At 40.4% G+C, this 26,726-nt stretch overlaps 1 protein-coding gene across 3 annotated transcripts in view; it reads right to left on the reverse strand.

The window, feature by feature from the left end:
• Positions 1–1,643: 1,643 nt before the first annotated feature.
• The window catches only part of cabp2a (calcium binding protein 2a), a 30,054-nt gene continuing 4,971 nt past the window's right edge, over positions 1,644–26,726 (reverse strand). Inside the window, exons 1-7 of one of the 3 annotated variants that reach the window (XM_039810891.1) lie at positions 11,624–12,039; positions 11,151–11,372; positions 7,274–7,304; positions 5,198–5,332; positions 4,833–4,942; positions 4,136–4,283; positions 1,644–3,887 (exon numbers count right to left, since the gene is read on the reverse strand). In XM_039810891.1, the coding sequence (XP_039666825.1) occupies positions 3,862–3,887; positions 4,136–4,283; positions 4,833–4,942; positions 5,198–5,332; positions 7,274–7,304; positions 11,151–11,372; positions 11,624–11,671 (720 nt within the window). In that variant the 5' untranslated portion in view covers positions 11,672–12,039 and the 3' untranslated portion in view covers positions 1,644–3,861. Of the gene's footprint in view, positions 3,888–4,135; positions 4,284–4,832; positions 4,943–5,197; positions 5,333–7,273; positions 7,305–11,150; positions 11,373–11,623; positions 12,040–26,726 lie in introns of those variants that run through there. The other 2 variants (XM_039810905.1, XM_039810899.1) reach the window with 2 other exon arrangements.

Below are 26,726 nucleotides of genomic sequence, written 5' to 3' on the forward strand. Positions count from 1 at the left end.
CACGCTTGTAGGTAATCTCTGATTTATAAAGGGAACATTGCTTACAGGTGTGCGTACACACGGTTTTATAAATCTGACTTTTTTCCGGCGTACGCCATTTTGGGCTTTTGGGCGCACATACACTGATAGTAAGGATCCTACGCACAGGTTTATAAATGAGACCCCAGAGTGTTTCAGGTGGAGGCACTGTAGCAATGGGCAATATGAGAAACTTTGAAACTTGATATGATTTTTGAACATCAAAGCATGTAAAACTATTATAGTAGACCCCGAGAGTACAAACGCTGAAAAGAAGTATGATAGGGGCTTATTAATGTCAACAAAGACCTCAGAAAGGAACTGGGGTGCAACTGCATCATGATCATCGACACCGAGGGTCTGAAACCACATGAGATGGTTCAAGATGATCACAGCCATGAACGTGATAAGGACGAAGCGCTGTGGCACGTAGTGACGCCGCAATCGTCACGGTTTCCAGGGACAACTCCAGAGGGAAAGACATCTTAGAGATGGCGCTTCATGCTTTGACGAAGTTGAAGGGCGTGGGCAAGAAGCCACTGTGTCATTTTGTGGTTACCAACATAAGATAACATGAGATACGCCTTTATTGTCTCCTATAGGAGAAATTTGTCTTGGGCAGTTGAAAGAACAAAAAATGGCGACACATAGCATATAAAGACACAACAAACATACAATTGTCTCACACAAATACAATCAACCACAGTTAACATTCAATAATCCACACGCACCCCCCCCCACCTACCCACCCACACACACACACACACACACACATACACACACAGAGAAAAAACCTACTGCATATCCTCCCCCTCATTTTACACATATATACTACCCATATTGGACAGTTTGTATTATATCATGCTGTGATCAATAACTTATATAATGCACAATGTTGTATTAATGTCTGACATGCCTGGCGTAGAGAGGAAGAAGAGGCGTAAAGACTTGATGGAACATCACGAAGATCTTGGATGTGATGGAGTTTAAGTCAGACACTTGCAGCTGTTACATTCCTCCAGTTTGGCATGGGACTCCACCGATGGCACCTTTCAGTGTTGACTACAGTGTAGTTTCGCATTGCCAGACCTTCCTCCACAGTGCTGCGGAGGAGGGTCTGGCTAGTCCACACAGATGGGAGAAAAATGTGCTCTGGTTTATTGGCATTTCTGTAAACCAATCACAATCATCCAAACGCTAAGCGCCGGACGGTGCAACGGTGCCTCTGCAAAATAGCCTCAGGAAGGAACTTGTTGACCATAGTCCTCAGAAATCCACCGGAGTTTAAAATTCCAACACTAAGAAAGCCCAAAATCAGGGGCATCCGGCAGAACCTCCGGCGGCACCTGAACAATGCCGGAAATGAAACATGTCGATATAGACTAACTACAGTGAGACTGCGCATGCTTTGAAAAATAGATAGGGGACCTAAAAAACGACCAGGAAAAAGGAGATCTGATGTATTTTATCAGCAGTGTAGATTGATTCGGGAACGCTGATGATGCAGGAAATTGATGTAAACACAGACAAGTTGACGAACAATCATTTCATAAGAGCAGGTTTCAATTTGATCAACACAATGGAATCAAATTATTTTTGAAACAAATAAATAAAGAAGAGAGGTATCTGGTCAGTGAAAACTTTATTGTCACTCTTTATTGTCACTTTTTTATATTTACAATGCATTTTTAAAAGATCTGACTCGTTGAACCCTGTCCAAATAAAACATTGAACATGTATATATGACTGCATAGTCTATGTCTGCATAGTCTTTATCGACAGACTAAAGTCTGTCGATAAAAGTCCACCTGAATAGGGAAACAGAACATAATGTGCACAGATATGTCGCAGACACCAAACATCATCCTGTTAAGTGTTATCAAATCTGTATCAAAAAGATGTTTGATTCTGAAAATGTCTGCAAGTTCTTAGTATCTGCAAGAATTTTATTTGACTGCATTGTTTAAATTATATCAAATGTGCTGAACAGAATGTAATGCAACAGTAATTGCTATGACCTTACATGGTAGTTTGCACAATAAAGGTGTATGTATAATCTCCTTTCACTTCTGCTATCTACACTACAATTACACAACACACAGTCATAGCATTAAAATTCAAGTCTGAATTGAAGATTTTAGATTTGGCATTATTGAAATCTTGATAATAAATCCTCATATTAATGTTACATGCAACTTCAGATTCAAGTTAGGTAATGTAGTAAACTGCATATTTAAAAGGTCATTTTGCACAAATTACTTGGGAAAAGAAATCTCGGAAATCTTAACAGGGCAATTGATCACCTGAAATAGAGTCTCATTCTAAAACTAACTCCTAATTTTAACTTGATGTTCATCTCCGGGTCTGAGGCCGATGTGATACATCTCAATGCATTGCCAACGATCCGATACATTAAAGCTACATATGCAGCAAATACCAATGCGATACGATCCAGCCCTACTGTGATGCAGTGGGATTCAACTGTTTCAATACAACACAACGCGATTCAATGCGATACGATGCAATATGATGCAATGCAAAAGAATATAATGCTATGCAATTCAATATGATACAGAGAGTTTGATTTTATTTCTTTGTTTCTTCCTGCCGGCAGCCTTCATAGCGCTTTGACCAGTTGGCAGAAATACTACTATACACTTCCATTGAAAGCGTATTAAAAGCATATTTGGGCTATAAAGAACAAATTTGAAACAGAATTTATTTTCGTATATCAATTAATCTGAATCCTGTCTACTGTTACTTGTTACTTACTGTTTGTTTCTCAAATGGTAATTTTGACTTCTACTTGAGTATTTGTAGGCTACTTTTACTTTAGCCACCACTGCATACAGGGTTTCTCACTTTGTCTCAGTCTCATGCATTACCAAAAGTGGACCTTCTCACAGTTGTCCTCATGTCATGTCATGTCATCGATGACATCCAAAATATCACTGTGAGCAGAGCAGCACAGCGTCTCACTCTCTGCGCTTACGCTTTAGCTGTGAGTTACTATAGTTATTGGAATCAGCGTCGCCAGGTCATTTTCATAATGTAAGCTTATGTGAAGCTTGACAAAAACGCGATGTGTGTATGTGCGATAGTCTTAGTAACAAAACAACATAAATGCAGGTATGTCTGTTTGTGTGTGTGCGTGTGTGTGCGTGTGTGCAGGGAGGTCTGACACTCAGCGCTCAGTGACACAAGGGAAGAGTAGAGGAGAAATGGCAGAGTGTACAGGTAAAGGGAAGCTGGCAGTGATTTTTAGGAATTTGTTAGAACATGTAGCCCTAGCTGCTCCCTGTTAATCTCTAATGTGACGCTGTCGGACACACATCGGCCCCAGCGCAGTTGGCCATAGCAGCGGAGATGAAACAGCTCACCCGAGACAGTGAAACAGTTTAGAGAGAATAATAAAAGGCACAGGCTTTCTACTAATAATAATATAAATAAATCAGATTTAACCGATGCAAAGACTTTAGAAACGATGCATCGCGAGTCCATCCCAAATTCTATCAGTGCGTGTTCCAATCCCAAATATATACTGCTACTATTTCTCAGTTCAAATATTTTCAAATTTAAATCATTTCCAAAGAGAAACTTTGTTTAAACCATCTCCCTGCTGAGTCATGACTCTATAATCTCTCATTACATGTTAAATACATATTACATTTCATACAACAGTAACACATTGAAGGGATTCTCTTATACTTGAGAGATGATGGAAGTAACTGAAAACTGAAAAAAACTACAGACACCAATAAGTCTGTGTACATCAAGATTAGAAGAATTACAAGAACATTAACAGTGTGCAGCCTGGTCCATGTTCTGTTTAGTGCAATTGAGTCAGCGAGACATCATTCGCACAAACTCTGTAGAAAGAAAAGATGTGTTGTTATTGTTGGTTAAGGAAAAAGTAAAGTATCACCTTTAACTGTATTCGTCCTTCCACCATCTTCTTTTCCTTCTCCCCTTAACCTGAACACCTATGAACTAAATTTTCTATTGAGCCCTACTAGCACCTGAAAGCAGTTTCAGGTGATCTTTGCAGACACTTTCCCTTGTTTCTTTTCTTTTCTTTTCCCCCTCAGTTCCCTTAGCTAAAGTATTAATCGCTCACCTTCAAAGTCCACCTGTCCGTCCCCGTTGAGGTCAATGTCTCGCAGGATCTCGTCTATCTCGCGGTGGTTTAGCTGCTCCCCCATTAGCTTCTTCATGGCTTCCCTCAGCTCCCCAAGGCTGATCTGGCCATCGCCATCAGAGTCAAACTGGGAAACATGTTGGATGGGGTAGAGATCATTTTTTTGAAAGCATATAAAAAGAAATGCATTAGAAGTGAAAGTTGAGTAAAAGGGGTGATTCAGGGGACCTCAGAGACAAAATGGTGGTCAATTTGGACATAAGCATGGACTGTATAAAAGAAGTGGACATAGCTTTTGGGTCTGAAAAGTGAAGCCAATGTGCCTTAAACCTTCATTCTGTCTGTGTTCATTTGGTACATGTATGGTCCTATTTGGAGTAAAGCAATGCTTTTGTGCCTGCCTATATAACTTGTGAATGCATTTTTTGAAATCAAATTAACTAAAAGCTAAGACTGTAATGCAAATAGATATTTTCCTACGTGGAGGTTGCAAGCAACAGAACTGCTGAGCCGGGCCAGCGAGACGAGGAAAGGCTGGTCAGGCAGTTAGCCCATTTTTACAAACTATTGGTTACAAAACGATCAGTTGTATTCTTTACCTCTGTCCAGGCCAATGTATGACGTCCACTTCTTTTATACAGACTATGGCTATAAGTTAACAAATTATATTGCAGACCTCTTTGAAGGCGTCCCTCAGCTCCTTGACTCCAATCATGTCTGCAGTCTCAGCGAGCATTTTGGGACCCATCAGTTCCACAAAGTCCTCAAAGTCCACTTTGCCGCCACCTAAAGGGTACGCACAAATAACGTTGTTAAGTGATCTTTTTGTGTCTTTAAGGAGCAAACAAATTGATAACCAGATTGATCAGTTATTGTCCAAGGTGATATGTGACACTTTTTTCTAATGCACAGTGTTCATAGGAAGTAATAGTTGTTGTGTCTAAAGAGCCCTGCATTATGGCCATACAGGGTGCACTCCTTCTGTTTTGTGCATCCCCTCTCTATGTCTATCGTGTGCTGATGTTTGCATGCAGGACTCACAGATCTGCTGGCTGAGTTCTATCAGTTCCATCTCTGTCGGCATGTATCCCATAGTCCTCATGCACTCGCCCAGGTCCTTACAGCTGATGAAGCCATCCTTGTCTTTGTCAAACTCCCTGAATGCCTCACGCAGCTCTGCAGGAAACACGCGTGTGAGGAAGAGTGACTGAGTTAGAGACAGAGACATATTGCACGTGTATACTCTATAGGTCTTATGTTAAAGCCTTCTAGAATTTGGACTTGATTGTCGCATCTTTTCAATGAAGCTGATGGTTAAGTTTTTGTAGGTAAATGAGACAATCCTGGTGATAATGGTATTAGCTCTGTCCCAATTCAGGGGCTGCAGCCTTCGGAGGCCACAGCCTTCGAAGCCCACGAAGGCTGAACCGAGTGGTCTCCGAAATGAGGCGGTCTGGTCTGCAGAGCATTTCCTGTTTGCGTCAAAGCGCCGCTTCTGTCGCCTAGCAACCTTGACAGCTGTAGCTGATAAGTGATCAAAACGATAACTACAGCACCGAAATAGAGCCAGAAGTTGTTCTTTGTATTTTACCATTTGGTCAAGTGTCTCAAAGAGAGGGAAAAAAACCAAAAAAAAACTGATGTAGCCTACATACGAACATCTCTTATCTCTGAGACCCAGAGCTCCAGTCAGCTCACAGCATGACTGGCCGGACACATATCTAGCTACTCTGGCGTCAGGCAGTTTATGGAGAAGCAAATTTTTAATTTGCCATACATTTTCATAACTCTGCCTATATTTGACATCTACACAGTTAAATTCTCGCCTAAAACATTCTCAGAAGTGAATTTAATAATGAAATTAATAATTGTGTTTGCCTGTGCTTCTGATTGAATGCCGAAATGAATGCTGGGAATCCTGGTGCTGCGAAGGATACAACAGCTGGGTCCTCCGAATTCTGTAAAAGGAGGCCGCATTTGTGGAGCGCATTTGAAGGAGCCTTCGAAACTAAATGAAATGGGACAGCCTTTGTCACGCCGGTGTGACGCAATCAGTCTACGAATGCAGCCTCCGAAGGCTGCAGCCCCTGAATTGGGACATAGACATTGTCTCTCTGTGTGTGTGTGGTGTGTGTGTGTGTGTGCTTTCTTTTTTAAAAGTTCTTCTTGAGTCTGACAGTTCTATAGGAGTGCAATGCTAAAATCGCTGGACTTCATTAATATCAAATAGGAAAAATAAACACATGCCAATATGGTTTTACATAACCTGGCGTACCAAATCTGTTCTTAGGAATGGCTTATAGTGTTGCTAAACAATGTATTACCTCCACTAAAGCCACTATAAGACCTTACTTAAGTAACAATGCTTCTTTGATTGTTTAAGTTACGTAGGCTACATAAATTAACATTCCAACGTTCCTTACATAACGTAGGTTATGTAAGTTACATAACTAATGTAGTTATTTTGACCTAAACCAGGATCTTTTTCTAAACCTAACCAAGTAGTTTTGTTTAAACGGGACTACCCAGCATGTTAAAAAAGGGATAACCCGAGCGTTAAAAAGGTGACGCCAAAGGGCCTGACCAAGTGAGTGAGAATGTGTGGTTATAACATGTGCCTTATTTGAATATGGTACCCTAATTTGTTTTGGTCACTGTCGATTCTCCAAAGTAAAGTGTTTTTAAGCAGTCAATGTCATTTCTTCAGTTCATCTATTATTTTTAGCTTCTACATTTACAAATATCTACAAATTACAAATTTCGGTAGTCATTTCTTCCACAGTGAAATCACAAATTACGTTCCTGGGAAGGTAGAGTGTGAGAGTGTGAACCAGACCTGAGGAATAATATTACATTGTGAATAATAATATTTCCCTTTGAATAATAATCCTTCTCTTTGATCTTCCACAGTTCAGCTAAAAAGAATTACAAATTACCGACATTCAATTGGACAGCAAAGTCAGGAAAGTCTTCTTAAATTCCACTCTCAACGTGTAATTTTTTTTTTTTACCGTCAAACTGAAGGTTTTGAGGTTTGAAAGGAAGGCAGTTCAGGGAGAAGACCGGGGAACAACTCAAGGAGCAAGGATATGGATTAAGCTTTTGACATCTCTGTACCTTCCATTTCCTCTGGTCGTAGATCTCTGTCCTGCGTCGGTGCGGATAGAAGACAGAACACACATACAGAGAAAATGGACAGCCAGTCAGGTTAAACACACACTTTCAATCTCATTCTGTGAGTCTTGTTCGGTTTCCCACTCACACATTCACAGTGACAAAACATGCAGGAAACATTTTAGTGCTTTGGCTTCTATTGGTTCCTTTGCTCCTGTGACATTTTTGTTCCATGTTAATCTCCTGAGCAGAGATTCTATTGCTGGATTATTTGATTTTTGATCTGACTGACCCTAATAACCTTTTTAGTTGATCTGCTACACAAGCTTGTGTCCAATCTGATTGGACTGGCAGAGGAGCTTTGAAAGTCTGCTGTGCATATGCTCCAAAAAAAGCATTAAAAAAAAAAAAAACTCTCTCCCTTTCCAGACACAGGAATAAGGCACACTAGTCTATATGCATGCACACATGCAACGAAGCTGATGAAATGGTTTGTATGTTGAAAGAATTCTGAGTAACCCAAAGAAACCCACCCCAGTTTATAATTTATAGCCTAAAATGTCTTAAAAATGAGTTTCAACTGTAAATCCATAACACTTTTAGCTACAGGCACACAACAAAAAACTGTTTACAGTTTGTTTGGCTTCAGTGTGTGATGGCATGAGGTGATGCCAGGAGAAGTTTGTTTTTGACATGCTGTGACATCAGCAGTAGGAATAATACAGGTCTGGATTAGAGGATTCAGGGGAGAGAGAGCGGTGGCAGGGAGATTACAGCTGTAAATTGTATTACAAATCATGAAGGCTTATTGCTTTTTCATTTCTCTATCTGCCGCTGATTTGTTTAATCTGGATGTGGTGTGACCGCCAGGTCTTGATTAATGGACATTTACACACCTCAAGGCAGCAGCAAACACCACGTACCATTTTGTCTTTTTTTTGCTTGGAAGTTCAAACACAGAGGTAGGGAAGCAAATATGTTCCTCGTTATTCCTGTTTTGTTATTTTTCTGTTTTCATTCCCAAACTACTAGTACCACTGGTTGCTTTAGAAAACGAAAGCGGCCCAGCATCAACTAAAATTTTCGAAGAAAAGACATGTTGGCACCGCAATTTCATTACATTACATGTCATTTAGCTGACGCTTTTATCCAAAGCTACTTACAATTGCTATATATGTCATAGGTCGCAGAGCAACTAGGGGTTAAGTGTCTTGCTCAGGGGACACATTGGTTGATGCAACGCAGTGGGAATTTCCTTTAGGAAGGATTCCAGTATTTCTATTATTTAGCAAAAAATAGATGCCACCAGCACCAAAGGAAAAGGATATAAATGCAAACTAGACACATTGCATACTGTGCTCCTATATGGCTTATTTTCAGTTTGCCATTTGAGAGAAGAAAGGGGATTATGGGATTAATAACCAGTAAAGGATATCAGTCTCACCCTATCAATCTCATAATCTGTGTAGTCTGTCGAGGAATTTCATCTCTTTCCTCAAACCATGACTGTAAGACAAGAAAGTTCAGAACTGTGGTGGTGGCTCACTGGATCGATGTGAGAACAACTAGAGACTAAAGCCATACAGCTTTGACATAAAGGCTAAGGTCAGCATGCTAATGGCAATTCATATGATATTTTGTAGGATATCATATGAATTGTTGTGCATGCATTTTAGTATGATATCATATGAAACCCTTCATCAGAATGCCTTGAATATTGCTCACAGGGACAATATTGTTAACATGCTGTTCAGTTGAAGTGGGAAACATACCTGCTGGTTGGAAAGCCCTAATGTTTTCTATGATCATCATCTTAGTTTAGCGTGTTTAACATTTACTAATTAGCACTAAACACGAAGTCCAGCTGAGGCTGATCATTGTTCATTTAGATATTTGATCATAAATTAAAATATATTGGACAAGTGTTTACTCTCCTTTTAGCTCAGTTTTTGATGTCCACTAACTCCTAAGTTAAACATCTGGCTAGCTGCTAAATGTTTTACTGTGTTCACCAGCTAGATGCCGACCTTACACCAAACGACTTTTCAAGCGATTCCACTGTCAGAGACAAATTTCCAATATCGGAATGAAATCCCGTCTTCAATTGTTTGGTGTAAGGTGGTTGTAAAACTTAGTCCGAGTCAGTCTTTTTCCCTTCTTGATGTTCCAACAAAATCAAACGGGTCTCAGTAGTGAAGTTAAATCATGTCTCCAGCACCAAACAGAAGAGTTTTGGTGGCATACGTAGTACTCGTGCCATTCACTTCACGCACAAGCAGATGAGTTTCTTCTGTGTTCTCCTTAGCAAATCCACCAGCATAATAGCAATACGCCAAGGTACAAACCCGCCTGGCTTTTAAAGGGAATGGGAGATGACACTCTGATTAGTTTATTGCATGTTATGCCCAAAATACACCTATGATTAATTAAGTACAGCCCTTTTGAACCATGCGCCTGGCACATGGACCCTTTTTTCAGCTGTTAAACTAGCAAAAGTGGATTCGTACATGCCCAAAAACGCACCTGCGCCAGGTACTTCACGCTGTGCGCTTAGATTGTTAAAATAGGGCCCTGACTCTAAAAACTCAGTGGCATTATGACTGATTGTCTTTAGATGTGGGATGGTTGTCTTTAGATGTGATATGGTGTTGGACTTTAGTCTTTTCAGAGTCTTCTAGTATATGGTAAGCATTAGTCTGTCTGCCATTTAGGTTTATCAAAGCGGTGGACTGAACCGAAACAAACCAAAACAGTCAAGTTGCAGGCTGTAAAACCAAAACGAGTTAAAAGATGCTAAAATGCTCAATAGAGTTGAGGGGAACTATGGAGTTGTACATTCATCTCTACAGTAGGACATTAACTCTCCTAGGCTATAGACAGGAATAGTGTCAGTGGCCCAAGTTCATAAGAATGCTTTCAACTTTTGCCAATGGAATTACATTTATCCGTTATCCAAAAATACAGTATAAGAATAGAGTATATTTAAATGACATTAAATACATGATAAATGATATCTAGCCCCTATGATCTCTCAGTATATTTACATTTCTCCTCTAGACTTAGCCCAAGGTCTTCCAATAGCTCAGGAGCCTATAGCTGGATAAAGCACCTGTGATCAGTGAACACACCACCATCCTAATGGCTCTTTTCAATTAGCGCTTCTAGCTGCACGGTCAGGAAATGACTCTGTCATTGATCTCTGCCATATCCCCATCTCTCCATAAGGCATTCATCTGAAATAAGAGGCAAGCACGATATCTCCAGCACTGTGAGAAAGTGAATTTATGATCTAAATTACAATCAGTTACTCTGACATTAAAGTACAATCTGTACAATATTACCCATTCTCTTACAGCTTGCAGCTCATACAAATAGGATGTACAGTATGTGAAAAGAGATCTTTTCTAACAATTCTTTCTTTATTTACAGTTGTTGTGTGCCAACGTCATCATCATTTGACAAATGTATTGTAAAAATAATTTCTGGTTGAAAAAAGTTATAACAACTATAACACTGAACCACTTTGATTATATAGGATTATTTCATATAGGTTTTTCCCCCCAAAATAAATCATATTATTTAACAAAGGTCTTCTAGCACAATCACATAAACTCTTATGAAATGTGGTGATATGGTGGTGTGTATAGGGATTGAGGGGGGGGTGGGGTTGATGCTCACAGGGAGACATTCTCACTGGCGGAGATGGGATGACGTCACACTGGATTTATGGATAACTTTCCCTTGTACACTGACGGCACTGTGAAAATGGATGGATGATGAGATTTATGAGGGATTTTGGCTATGATATAATTCTGTACTGTGTATGTATGTGTGTGTGTGTGTGTGTGTGTGTGTGTGTGTGTGTGTGTGTCATACATACAAGCTGGCTCTGTGCGAAGCTCTGTCTGAGGAAGATACAAGCAGGCCCCACTAAGTGGTGCAGCATGTTGCAGTTCTTAACCAGAGCGCACAGGGGCTCATCAAAGTCCCGCTCGCTCCCTCCTTCATCCTCGTCATCCGTGTCTACCTCACCTGCACCCCCCAGGCCCCCCAGCATGGCGGCAGCCAATGGGGTGCCGCTTTGTCCAATGGGCGACTCCCCCTTAAAGGAGGTGAACCAACCGAATTAGGACCCAGATAAAATTACGACTTCAATTCCACTGTCTGCAATGAAACTGGCTAATTCACTCATACATTCTTGTTTTGACAGTGATAAGTCAAATTACAAAAAAAAGATGTATTTGTTTATTAGAAACAAAATCTACAAAGCCTTATCTTACATATCTTAATCAGTTCAAACTCAGTTTGATGAAGCTATTTCTCTCAGCTGAAAGGAATTAAATGAATCCTTACCGTCTTCCTTTTACTGTTCTTTTTAGAAGCTTTGTTTATGTTTCCCATCTCCCTGGCCGTTTTTTTCCCGTCTTACTCTCCTCCTGTCCCCACACTTCTCCCTTGTTTCTCTTCCTCTTCTCCTCTTCCTCTCCCTCTCCCTCTCCCTCTATGCTCAATTGTCACATAACAGTCCAAAATCCATACTCAATCCAGTGCATTCCATGGGGCAACGTCTTTCACACCCAGTGAGGCGAAGGCACCACTACTACTGAAAACGAGTGAGGATCCCTGGCAGTGCACGTGCTGCAATCCGAAATCCTATTGGTCAAGTGAGAGGCAAGGTAGGCATGTGAAATCGCTATCAATCCCATAGCTTGTTGAAAGCTGTAATGATGAGCTTTGAGATGTGTAGTGTAATATTATGGAATAGCAGCAGGGTGCTGGAGATGGGGTGGGGTGGGCTGCTGGTGGGGTGGGGTGGGAAAGCCGGGTCATATCAGGGCTAAACATCCTGCTGCTGCCAGATTCGGGCTCTGATTGCATGACTCGACCATTTTCTCTATTCCTTTATATCTCTCTCTGCCCCTCTCTCTCTCTCACTCACATGAACACACACTTGTTTGCCCCCATGTATCTGTCACCCTCTCTCGCCACCAGTGATCCCTTGAATTTGGACCAACTTAATCTAATCCATCCCGCCTTACTACGGCTACTACCTTACTCTCTCTGCCTCTCCCAAAACGTCGTGCTTATGGTCTTAAAATGACTAGTCTGGCAGAACTCAATGTTTTTAGTGTGTGTGAGGGGGTGGGGGGGAGAGAGAGAAAGAGAGAGAGAGAAGGACTAGGATAGGGTAGATTAATGGATGGAGAGTTGACTGCCTGTTTAATCCCTGGTATTTCAGATTAGAGGGAAAGAGTTATGTTGACAGGATATTGGAGTACGGGCTTGAAGTGGGAGAAATAGAAGAATATTTAAATATTACTTTGAAGTACAAAAACAGGGGGAACAGTGGCACAGATGGAAGTGGAAAGAAATGAATATGTGACTAAGAAAAGTACTTAGAGAGGGGGAGCGTAAATACAGTGAATGTAAAAAAAGACTAGAATTGGTATTTCAAAAAATAAAATCACATTTGATTCATTAGTCTTACTCTTTAAAGGGTAACTACCATTGTTTTTCAACCCTATTTTCCTATGTTTTGGTGTATAAGGGACTGATGGGAACAACAGTCTTTGACATTAATACCAGTATTAAGCAAGATCGCTGCAGTCGGCAGTGGCAAAACAAGCTACAATATATTAATCTGAGCCTGTCAGTGGCAAAACAAGCACTTTGTGAGGGTCAATACAAGCTGGACAATTGCCCTTTTAACTTACATTATAGCTTGTTTCCTAAATTCCTTTAATTCAAATTGAATATGTTCAGTTTTTTGTTTGAATAACTATTACGTTTCCATAACAAACCAACATGTGGATTATGTGTGTTAATGAAGAACCTTAAACTCCTCTTCATGTTGTTATAACTACCCCACATTTCCAGAAATATAATTCGTATGTATTCAGATCCTTTATTTAAGTGAAAGTACTAATACCACACTGTAAAGAATTGTAAAAAAAAAGTGTTACTTTAGTAAAGTATGTATGTTTCATCAGGAAAATGTACTTAATGTATTAAAATGGAAATGATCCAAACTGTTCTGTCAATCAACTAAGTGTTTAATCGGCTAATCATTTCAGCTGGACTTGTAGACCGTTATATTGTTGGGTAGTTTAATTTATAATTAAACATGGTATTTTATAAACTACATATGTTTTGTGTGCACAAATCTTAATTTGTAAAGTAGACCTGTCAGATGAATGTAGTGGAGTAAAGAGTACAATATTTCTCTCTGAAATGTAACGGAGTAGAAGCAGAAAGTGGCATGAAAAGAAAAGACTCAAGTAAAGTACAAGTACCACAAATTTGTTCTTAAGTACAGTACTTGAGTAAATGTAGTTAGTTATATTCCACCACTGCTTCTGACCACTTGTTTCACTCCCAACAAGTCCTCCAAACCATTCGACTACATAGGTTGTTTCTTCCTACCCTCTAAAACAACACATCGGAGCATTTCATAAATTAGCGCCCATACAATCCAAAGGAGAGCTTTCTGACCTCATAGTCTCGCAGCTGTAGTTATTTGCTTTGCAGAGTAGATTTGACATTCAAAGTCGCAATATGTCAAATGTTATGTTACTATTGCATCTTTCAAATTCCATTAATAGTGGAAGTTTGAGTTAGTAGGCGGCTGCATATATGAAAAAAAAACACATAACCCTAAAAAAATTCAAACAAAAGGTTTTTCAGCTGTTTTTTTGTAGTATTATGTTTCCTTAATAACATACTAAAGGTTCACCAACGTTTGACCACTAGAAAGGTGGAATTTTCAAGATGGCGTCCAAGATGGGCCGGACGCCCTTAAAATATCTTAAGTCCTTCAATATTTGACCTAGCCAAGTAATCTTGGTGTCTAACCCCATGTTGTCTGGGTCTATGAATCCATTGGACTTGTCTAATTTGCACTGACATGATTACATACTTATGGAATACATGATTTTGTGAGATTACTGTAAGGTTTTATCTTTGTTTGGGGTGAACAAGAGACGTAAACGGTTTAGCCTATGTCATGTAACTCCTACTCAGTATGTGTTTTTAGACACATACCCTTTTTTTGCTAAAACACAGACTTGACATTCAATGTAAAAGTTATTTAACCAGTACTGGGCAGGCCTTAGCTCTGACCTTGTCATCGAGCAGACATTGATGCGATCCTTGAAAAGCAGTGGAGGCTTGACCCATGGAAGTGGAATGACTGAAGAAATGCGAGCATTGTGGACCATGTCTACACCCATCACATCTGAATACAACAACACCATGCAGGAATTCAATGACCTCACCTACATGACCAGCGAGCAGCACCGAGATTCCTCAGAAGCAAGGATAAGAGAGATCACTCTGATCTAGAAAAGATCAAGGAAAAGCTTAGCATTTGCACACCATTCTCTCCAGACCCATCTCTGAGAAACATTGTAACTGGTGTTGTTGCCAAAGAGGAGGTGAATGTGTATGAGTTTGAGACTGTTGGCAACGAGATCATTGAAAAGATGATTGGAAAACCCGTTTTTGGAATATTCTTCAAACGGAAAGACCGGGCATATAAACCCTTGCATATGACTCCACCATCAAAGTTGCCAAAGATCGAACCATTGATGCTGCTTTGCTGTTCCAACAGTTCCTGATCATGTCGAAAACTGGACAGTTTTCACTGGAAGATGTAATGAACTATGAGCTGTTCGAAGGCATGGAAATCTTCTGTAAAGCCAACAAGCCCCAGCTAGCGCAGGCAGTCACTGAGTTCTCAAGCAAGAAATCTAACAGAATCCAGGACAGTTTTCACTGGAAGATGTAATGAACTATGAGCTCTGCTCATTTCCTGCAGCCCTGTTCGAAGGCAAGGAAATCTTCCATAAAGCCAACAAGCCCCAACTAGCGCAGGCAGTCACTGAGTTCTCAAGAAAGAAATCTAACAAATTCCATCCCACCAACTGAGCATTATGTCCTTGATGGTGTCTCCCTGGTTCACCACTTGGCATGGAAAAAGGGTGACAGTTACGGTGCCATTGCACAGTCATCTGCAGACTTTACCATATGCCATTATGGTAAAGCAACAGTCATTTTTGATGGTTATAGCCAGTGGTGGAATGTAACAAAGTACACAAAGCTGACCCTCGGTAATACAGCCTCCGGTAAAAGTGAAAATGTTTTTTTTTTATTATTCGCTTGTTTAAATCATAGTTGCCATCTATTTCTCTCCACAGCGTCGTTTACTTCTCCGCCAGTCTGCGTAAAACGCGCTCATATCTTATTTATTTGGCTGGACCTCTTCACATCCGCTCCCCCTTTTCTTCTGCTTCACATTTATTCATATATTTATTATTTGCTTACGCTCCCATGGTTAAAGGAAACAAAACTGTCTTAAAATACATCCATGAATAAAACCAACCGCATTCCGATTCTAACAACATATTTCCGTTTTATGCTGGGTAGGATACAAACTTTTTTTTAAAAGCCAGGCCTTGCTTGTGGTAGTGGACAGTATGGATACTGTTGAAGTTCAGCATCAAAATAACTGAACCAGCCCTTTGTAAATCACGGGTCGCTAGACACAGTGCCCTCACTGACCAAGGTCAAAACTAACAAACTAACCAACTTTATTTTCCATTTAAAATGGTAATATGCAAATAAGATTAAGAGAATAAATCGTTATGCAAGTACTTTTACTTTAAATACTTAAAGTACCTTTAAAATCAGGTACTTTTTACTTTTACTTAAATAGGGTTGTCATTGTGGTACTTCTACTTTTACTAAAGTAAATATGTCTCTGTTATTTGTACTTTTACGTAAGTACTGAGATTCAGTACTTCCTCCACCACTTGTTATAGCGAAGGTCCTTCCATCAAAGACAATGTGCATCAGAGATGTGGTGAAAACAGTCACCCCATTGTTAACTTCAATGCAGAAACTGGATTTGTGGGAAGAAAGGATGATTTCCTTGATATGTATAAATAAGAAAAGTATTTAAAAAGTATAAAAAAAAAGAAGGAAAAAAAAACCCATAAAAAATGTTAGTAGGAAGGTAGAGATATGAATCACTGTCTACTACAGTGTCAATATTCATAAAATCACCAGATGGCACCACAGAAGGGACATTTCAAGTCATTTACATAGTGATTTTAACATGAGATAAATCTGTCTTTCGTCTGGTAAATATACACTCACCTAAAGGATTATTAGGAACAACTTACTAATACCGTGTTTTACCCCCTTTCACCTTCAAAACTGCCTTAATTCTTCGTGGCATTGATTCAACAAGGTGCTGGAAGCATTCTTTAGAAATGTTGGCCCATATTGAGAGGATAGCATCTTGCAGTTGATGGAGATTTCTGGGATGCACATCCAGGGCACGAAGCTCACGTTCCACTACATCCCAAAGATGTTCTATAGACCCTTTGCACGTGACGTCACACTCTACTCCCGCGAGTTATGAACGCCATGACGGACGGCGGAAGAGCTATTCTGTAGACGGACAGCAAGTCAAACGAGAACGTGTTCGCTGCTTATATACTGTGTATGGTTCGCTGTTCTTGTTCTCACGAGTCACATACACAATCTGCAGAGTAATCCTCACCAACACAAGCATGTGTATGTATTGCCTTTCTGTTTTAAATGACTGATAAATAATAATAATAATAAAACTTCCTCACCCAGCTAGCTGCCGTGCTAACCAGCTGTTCCTGCTAACAGGTCCCACATAACTATCATCGGTTATTCACTGACCTACATATCCCAAAAAGTAAGCCGTTCCCTTGATCATTTTAACTTAACACGCGCACAAAAAATATTGGTTAAATTAAAGATGACAGGCACGGAAACTAGCTTCAAAAAAGGCCAAACAACTGAATTAAATGCGGGTCGCGGAGCTCCTACGTCGCGCCGACCAGCTAGCTGTCGAAATATCCACCGGTCAACAGCGAATATAATCACAGATAATACGATGGCAATGTTACATTATGTGTGGTTAATACTAATCATAGACACTCCGTGATTTACTGCATGGATTAACGTGGTGATGAATTATTTCCCAAAGCTGAGCTGGGTGCCGTCGATCCATTAGAGAGTTACATCGGTGCGCCAGCCATGTGAAACACGTGCGCGTAGCTAGCTTGCCCTGCTAGCTGATAGCCGTTAGCTGCATTGCTGCCGTCCTGTGAGTGTATTCAGACAGGCTTCTGTGATAATCATCCCAATAACAATCCACGGTGGTGGCTAGGTTGTCCTCCAGAGGACAGGTCATGTCACGTATTGAAGTGTATTCCCCTTAAAAAACAAACAGTAGTGCGGTAGTAGCTGCTAGTTGTAGCAAGAAAAGGTAAACAGTAGTGTGCCGATCAGAGCATAGTGTGTGAAGAGCAGATTTGTTTACAAGGGAAGAAGCTTGGAGTAACGTAACTATGGAGAATATAGCAGATATACAACACAGGGAAGAGCCTTTTGAGTTATATGGTCGTCCTTATGTATTCGAATCCAAGTATACAGTCGAAGAACTAGCCTCACAAGAGTTGGAAAGAACGAGACAGACAGAGGGGCAACAGGCAGATGAACTTGCTGCTCCAAGCGCAAGCTAAAGCTAGCCTTCAGTAACTGGAAGACATAGCCACACCACCACCGCTCCATGGATTGTTATTGGGATGATTATCACAGAAGCCTGGCTGACTACACTCACCGGACGGCAGCTAACGGCTAACGGCTAGCGGGGCAAGCTAGCTACCGGCAGGATTGAGACAGGGACCTGGGTAGGTGAATTTAAACAATGTCTGAAGAAGCCATGAAGAAGAAGATAGTATTATTATTATTATTATTATTATTATTACATTTTATTTAGTGTTATTTATTTGAAACTAATGAAACTTTCCGCTCGTCTAATACACTATTTAGCTTGTGCTTCCGGTGATTCTGCCGTCCGTAATGGCGTCGTCACGTGGTCGTGGTCACGTGTTTGCAAAGGGTCTATTGGGTTGAGATCTGGTGACTGTGGGGGACATTTTAGTACAGTGAACTCATTGTCATGTTTCGAGCTTTGTGACATGGTGCATTATCCTGCTGGAAGTAGCCATCAGAGGATGGGTATATGGTGGTCATAAAGGGATGGACATTGCGCAGGTAGGCTGTGGCATTTAAACGATGCCCAATTGGTAATAAGGGGCCTAAAGTGTGCCAAGAAAACATTCCCCATGCCATTACACCACCACCACCAGCCTGCACAGTGGTAATCAGGCATGACGGATGCATGTTCTCATTCTGTTTACGCCAAATTCTGACTCTACCATCTCTGAAGGTCTCAACAGAAATTGAGACTCATCAGACCAGGCAACATTTTTACAGTCTTCAACTGTCCAATTTTGGTGAGCTTCTGCAAACTGTAGCATAATTTTCCTATTTTTAGTGGAGATGAGTGGTACCCAGTGGGGTCTTCTGCTGGTGTAGCCCATCCGCCTCAAGGTTGTTCGTGTTGTGGCTTCACAAATGCTTTGCTGCATACCTCGGTTGTAACGAATGGTTATTTGAGTCAAAGTTAATCTTCTATCAGCTGGAATCAGTCGGCCCATTCTCCTCTGACCTCTAGCATCAACAAGGCATTTTCGCCCCCCAGGCCTGCAGCATACTGGATGTTTTTCCTTTTTCAGACCATTCTTTGTAAACCCTAGAAATGGTTGTGTGTGAAAATCCCAGGTACTGAGCAGATTGGGAAATCCTCAGACCAGCCCGTCTGGCACCAACAACCATGCCATACTCAAAGTTGCTTAGATCACCTTTCTTTCCCATTCTGACATTCAGTTTGGAGTTCAGTAGATTGTCTAGACCTGGACCACACCCCTACATGCATTGAAGCAGCTGCCATGTGATTGGTTGATTAGCTAAATGCATTAACAAGAAATCTTACAGGTGTTCCTAATAATCCTTTAGGTGACTGTATATCAAAATGTTGTTTATTAATTCATTTTTGACTATTCTACCTTCATTATTCTTTCACCTTTGGTTTCACATCCTAGCACTGCAGAAGCTAAACTAATCTCTTCACCTAAACTTCACAATCACTACTTTTTTAAAGCTAGACTTTTTTCCATGAAAAACCTTTTTTATTTTTTATTACTGGTCAGCTGCAATGCAATCACTGCTAGGATTATGTTATACACTTTCAAATAAATCTAAATATTTAGAACAGCTAACACATTTTCTGTGTCTCTCTATTTCTCCATATCTTTCTACAGAACCTCTAATCTGTTTCCTGAGTTTCACCCCTTTATATTTTGCTCTGTTACTACAGTATACCTCCATTTCTTTAAAACACTGCGGCCTCATTTTCAATGAAATGCATATATCCTTGTGTGTCTCATTAAACCTTTAGAACATTGTGATCTGAACCCTGCTTCGTGTCACTTTGTTCTCCAAGCTCGCCACTGCTTTCAGAATCAACTCACACAGGTCAAGCCAGCACATATAATGCAGACCTTTACACACCTTTTAATTAATCGGGTACTTTTGCAGGATATAAACATTTATCCATGAGCAGCTTTTGGATGCTTTACACCAGGGATCTTCAAAACTATTTTAAACCAAGGACCCCATAACTGAAAGAGAGACGGAGCAGGGACTCCCTACTACTAAAATTGTATAAAATGAAGTTGCATATTAATCTGGGCCTACAATAACTTGTAGGGCGGCCTAAAGCCTTTACATACTTCTTTAGTGCATATAATACTAAAATAATAGGCTAATTGTTTTTATAAATCATTGTTTAATGTTGCACATACATGTGGCACAGTGACTCCTCAGGATTAACTGGATCTGTGGATAGCCTGCTTAGTGACTACCTTACCTATAAGCCAGTAAGCCTATCATCAGTGGGGATTTATATTTGCTAATAATACGTTAGATTCATGTTAAGACATTTTTATTTGAAAAAACGTTCAAAAATGTATAATTTGGAGGCCCACCTGCAGTGAATCTAAAGACCCCCTAGGGGTCCCGGACCCCCTGTTGAAGATCTCTGCTTTACACGGTCAGTGTATCACCACAAGAGTGCAGCAAAGCTTTGCTTGGTGCTTAACTTGTGCTCAGCTGTAATACGTATGCACCACCACCAGATGTCAGCCTATTGCCTTGCTTTCAAAAAAGTCCATCCATTTTAGTTACAGAAACATTTGTGTCACTGCCTCAATTGGACAGAAAAGGTGCCAGTACCTTAATTCAGCGGTTGCATGACATGTGTCTTGGATATATTTATATTCATACTTATATCTAGTAGGGGTGACCCTGAACAGACGACTATTCAATGATTCGATCTAAGCAGCCTGTATTGACTGCCACTCTCACAGTCGAATCGTTGCAGTGTCTAAAAATCTGGTTAACAAACAAATGATCATTCCATTTTGGCTATGTGGGGGGGCTGATTTCATGTCTGATTTTGCATGGAATTGCTTGGTTTTCCCCAATAAATCATGATATATAGCCCATTTTGATATACATGTCAGCCTATTAATAATACTGTTAAAACAATTAGAAGTAAGGGTACTCTCTGGACAGATGCTGGTACCTAGTACTGGTGAGTACTGGCCCATTTCAGGAACTGAAATTTGGACAGAGCACTAAAAGAGAAATAAAGAGGAGTCGGTGGGGGAAACTGATTTCAAGAGCTGATGGCACGATCACTGAATCTAGCAGCTCCACAGACATGATTCTCCACCTGACCCTGCAGTCTGACCTATCTATAGACTTGGGGGAATTAAAAAAAAAATCCACTGAGAATCTATTAAGTAAAGAGGACAGAGAGTGATGAGATCACTTGCAACAAAGGATTTGAATCCAGTGTCTCGATTACGTAATAGTATGTGCCTTAGCCCACTGATCCAGCTGGACACCCACCAGATTAGCAAATGGAAGCCTTAGTCCTGTAATGTTGTTTTTTTCCTGCACTGTTTCCCATTATATATTTCACAGACATGCACAGAATCAGCATCAGCTTTAGAATCTGCTTTAATGTCCGAGTAAGGGAATTTGACTCCAGCTTTTCGTTGCTCTCAAAGAACATACACAGAAACAGACATACGGCTTCAAACGAGGACACCAAAGCTGGACAAGGTGGACATAAACAATCGACTACAATGTACAGATATAAGTTTGTTTATAAATCAGTAAGACAATAGGGCAATGCAATAGTGCAAATGGAATAAATAAATATTAATATAACCGGTTGCTTATATATCTGAGGTAGGTGGATATGACAGTAAATAAAGTGTATTTAATAGATATTTACATGTTTAAAGTATGTGTTTAACACTATTAAATATATCATTTACTTGAAAGGTGGATGGTTGGTTTTACAGAGTTATTGCACAGGGATTGATCCTGTCACTGTGGACTGGTGTTCATTATAGAGACAGCCTGTGGGAAGAAACTGTTCTTGTGTCTGGTTGTTTGGTCGAAAGACACAGCCTCACTCCCAGTGCGTCAAAAAAACGATGCCTGGTCAGGGGCCTCTGGCGTTAGTTACTGATGCAAAAAGTCTCCTTTAGCGTCTCAGTCAGATGCACGGGGCTTTCAACTAATTCAAGTGAAAGTCCTGTGTTGTTTGACCCATCCGCCACTCCAACCTGCCTCCTTATGCAGGTTTTAGGTCTTTCATACTACTCTCTACCGCTGTTGCTCTTCATACTACGTAATCTTACAGCGCAGCGGTCGAGCTACTGCTCTGCCCGGTGCATCCCATACAGACGCTAAAGGGTGATTTTTGCGTCGGTATCTGACGCTGAGGGCCAGATGTACTAACGCTTTTGCTCCCACTTCAGGCGTATTTGTTTCGCAATGTGCACGTAAAAGAATGGCGAAGTATGTACAAACAGGGCGCACTGAGGTAAACGAGCAGACTGAAAATTGCAAATTGCGCTTTTCCGTGTCATTCACGGTTAGGTCAAGGGGAAAGTGGGAGTTTCCCATAAAGAGATGGGAAGGGATAGCGTAAAGTGCACCTTATTATGTATTCCGCGGTATGTACAAAAACCGCCTGTGACAGTGCGCCTCTATTTTGCGGTGAAAATTCTCCGCCTCTTAAAAGCAGGTGTAAACCAGGATGCGGGTTTCCTCGCATATGCGTCCTGATGAAATGGCAGCAGTAATCCGAGCAAGACGAAGACATAGGCCAAGGAGACGATTTTTGCCACAAAGATCACACTTTTTCAGTTGAGTGTACGCAAAATCATTAAGAGTTACAGATTAAGCGGCCATGCAATATTACAGTTACTGGAAGGGTGGTTGAAGGGTGTAAATGTTGGCTTATTAAACCTGCAGTAAAACCCATCCAGGTCGTCAGCCAGTTGATGGGTCTCGCCAAATGAATTGAGGGTAGTGCAGTTTGAAATCCCTGCTGTCCCAATTCAAAGAGCGCTCCAGCTCATTTCCCCAGTCAGCGTCTCCTGGTAATCCTATAAAGAGCTGCTGCTTCTTCAACAACTAAATGTTGACTAGTGGGTGGTGAAGGTTTAGATGTTCCTCCCTGGTGTACGTGATCAGAGAGGGACAGCTAAAAAATGAACAAATAAACAAAAAAGTAGTAGAGATCCCAAACACCAAGGCCGCGGTCCACGCCACACTTCGCCAGAATGCTTTACATTAATTTCATCATATTTCATGTAACTACAACAATGCCTTAGGGTGGTAGAGCAGCGTGTTGTTTCTTGTACAAATACAAAGGGAAACATAAAATGTAGACATATGCACTTGCAGTAAAGCACATGGACACAGAAAGAAAAAGCTAAATAGTTTATGTCTTGCTCAGTGAAAAAAAAAAAAAAAAAACCCACTGCAGGCAGATACTCTTGCAATCGACAGCCCGGAGTGAACACAAAGCTTTTCAGCCATAAAACCCAAAACAGGGCAGCTGGGTGAGAATTTGTGCTCTATTACTCGACAACAGGAAGCACACCAGATGCCTGAAAGACAAGGATAGAAGATAGGCCAACAGAAAATCCAGTAAACAACATGGATACATTCCAAAAGTCAGGATTTTGCATGCCATGCAAGGCTAACAGCTTTGGTGTAGGCCAGGGGAAACAATTTGGCTGAGTTGGGGTGTGTTCATGTGTATTTGCATGCTTACATATGCGCGTTGACACACAAACACAAATGTATCACAAATGCTGTAAATCAGTTCATGTGCGGACAACTGGGGTAACAAACAAACCTATGCAGATACTGTCTTCAACCAACCACAACCTAAAAGAATAAGGACAGCCTGCATACATAATTATATTGTGATGATGCACAAGTTACAGCTTGCACAGATATATCACAGTGATATCAAATGGCCACAACTTGCATCTCCCACTACCATAATCCCAGTGCTTTAAAGACGGGTACATACGCTCTTATGTGTAGTAAAGCCTACTGAGCCTGTTTGACGTCAGAAATATAAAGCGCTCATCCCCTTATTTAGTCTTTGTCCTTATACTCTAAACCATCCATGCCTTTTGACATGGAACGTGTGCAGATCTCTCTAGCAAATGCATGTATTCACTATATCTGCTAAGACATCTGTGAGATAAATTGCAGGGAGGGTGATCAAGCCCAAAGAGAATCCAATCTGAGATATAGGGTATAGGGCTGCAACTAAGGATTATTTTCATTGTCGATAATTCCGCCGGATGCATGTATTTTCGCCGATGTCGTGTTGTGTTATGTTGTGTTGGAATTTTAAACTCTGGTGGATTTATCAGGACTATGGTTAACTGCTCCTCAGATCTCTGCAGGGTAAATCCAGACAGCTAGATAGACTATCTGTCCTATCTGAGTTTTCGCTTGCACGACTATTTTACAGCGGCTCCGTGAGGAGCATAGCGCCACCCATGATGAGTGTGAATGGTTTAAAGAAATGCCAATAAACCAGAGAACGTTTTTCTCCCATCCAGTAATGCTATGTGGACCAAAGCGAGACAACCTTTGGCTCTACGATGTGTTTTGGTTTTAGTTGTCATCAGTCTTGTTTCCATCCACAGTTAGCAACTAGCTGGTGAACATAGAGGAGCATTTCGCAAGTTAACAAGACAAATATTTACTCAGGACTTAGTGGAGACCAAAGTAGACATAACAAGGAGAGAGAATATTAGAAACACAACACCAAATGAATGCTATTGCTGCTCTGTGTCTGTGTAAATAGGCAATTGTTTGCTAATATGTCAATGTTGTGTTAACAGCTTGTTCTGCTGCCCCCCAAGTGGACAGAGACAAATCTATGAATGCAGCTTTAAGTCCAACTGCAAGTGGAACATGGGGAAAATGCATTCAAAGCCAACCATTGACAAATAGAAGCTGATTCATAATTTCTAAGTTCAAAATAAAATCAGAAACAAGTACTATTTTAGGTGGACCGACCATCTAACATCAATTCAGCAAATGGTCTTTCTGTGTAAGACCCAGAAACAGTTTGAGAGTGAGACCATGAGGAAAGACGGGAATAAACATTAAAGAAAGATGAACCATAAATGAAATAGTTATCCATATTTTTTCATATTACTTCATGAAACCTTCATCAGACCTGAACTTACAGATCAAAACCCCAGACAGAATAGTTTATCTAAAGAAAAAGTGCTGGTACAGTCAGCGGAGGATTTCAATTCAACCTGACAGATTTGGATTGTCCCACATTCCTAAAAGGACGGTAATGCCTTTTGCATCTGTCCAGAGTTTGTTTAAGCATTTTCATGTGAACTAAAAGTGAAGTTTTCTATGAGGTCCATGGATAGAGAGAGAGATTCTCTGCAAAAATAGGATGAAGGGATAGAAAATTGCAGCATGGTTTTTTATCTCCCTCCATGAGTATAGGGCACAACTGTTGCTGCTAAGAGTGCCTCAGTGTTAATGGTTCATCAACTAACCCACTTTTACATCTGTCTACTAAAGCTGCTTTTGTATTTAGTTCCCATTGCTTTGTATGCATTGTCTATAAATTCAATTCAATTTGTGCCCGCTATTTTACATCTGTGAGGAGAAAATTGATATTACGATCTTATTAAAGATTGCACGCTTCATAAACAGTTAACACAATGACTGTGCTGGAGATTTTACAACACAGCCTTCTCATTCGTTACAATGAGGCTGGGAGCACCGGAAAAGATCAGAAAATGCTTCATTCTAGACCAGGGGTCTTCAACGTTTTTTAGGCCAAGGACCCCTTAGCTGAAAGAGAGGTGGAGCAGGGACCCCCACCATACATTGTATTAAATTGATTCACATATTAAACTAGGCCTACAATAACGTGTAGGGCAGCCTAAAGCCTTTACTCATACCATTTGATGGTATGTACAATACTAAGCTATTAAAATAATAATTGACATATTCATATATTAATAAATCATATTTTAATGTTAAACATACATGTAGCAGAGTGAATCCTTAAGCGGATCAGGAGCCCCCTACTACATATATTGTATAAAATGAAGTTGCATATTAAACTGGGCCTACAATAACATGTGGGCGGCCTAAAGACTACATACCTTTTTAATTTATAGAACACCAAGCTATTCAAATAATTGACATTCATATATTAATAAATCTATAATAAAAATATAGTTTTAGTATTTTTTAGCTCTGTGCGTTGTACACAAACCAACCAGCCAACAGTTTGCAAGGCTGCAGACCCTATAAGAAGGAGAAACACAGCTACTTTTAAACATTATCAAAGACTTGGATATCAACAGGTTTTTGGATATGCGCTCACATCGCTACGCCAACCTTTGCAAGGTTTGCATGGTCCAACAAGTCCACCACTGCTGGTAAAAATCATATTTTGCACGGCTGCATGTAAAACGGAAATATTAGTGGAATATTCACTTTCATGTAAACCGATTAGTCAGAAAATCGTCTTTTTCGGAATAAGGGCAAAAAACGTAGTTTGTGAACGTAGTCAGGGGAAGGGCTATAGCTGAAGGAAGTAGAGGATCTGACCCTCAGGTGTCAGGACACCAACCTACTCATGTCAGCAAGAATAAAGAGATAAATCTTAATGGACTTTGGGAAGAAGCAGGAAAGGAACTACGGTAGGGCTGCACAATGTGAGGAAAATATCTAATCGTGATCATTTTTTACTGATATTGCGATTGTGATATGATTCACTATATGAGAGGGAATGATCATTTTTGTATCATTATTCTCATTTTCATTGAAAAATATTAAAGTGCTCATATTATGCTTTTTGGCTTTTCCCCTTTCCTTTATTGTGTTATATATCTTTTTTGTGCATGTAATAGGTTTACAAAGTGAAAAGCCCAACGTCCCCCCCAAAGGGACTTACCATCTCCAACAGAAAAAATTAAAAAAAATTTTTTATTTTAACGTTATAATGCTAGCTGCTAGCATAGCACGCCCTCATACTCTGCTTCTGACTGGCTAGTAGTCCTTACCTAGGTACTGTCAGGGCGCGCCCTCATACTCTGCTTCTGACTGGCTAGTAGTCCTTACCTAGGTACTG

The sequence above is a fragment of the Perca fluviatilis genome, chromosome 1 (genome assembly GCF_010015445.1).
Source record: "Perca fluviatilis chromosome 1, GENO_Pfluv_1.0, whole genome shotgun sequence".
NCBI lineage: Eukaryota > Metazoa > Chordata > Actinopteri > Perciformes > Percidae > Perca > Perca fluviatilis.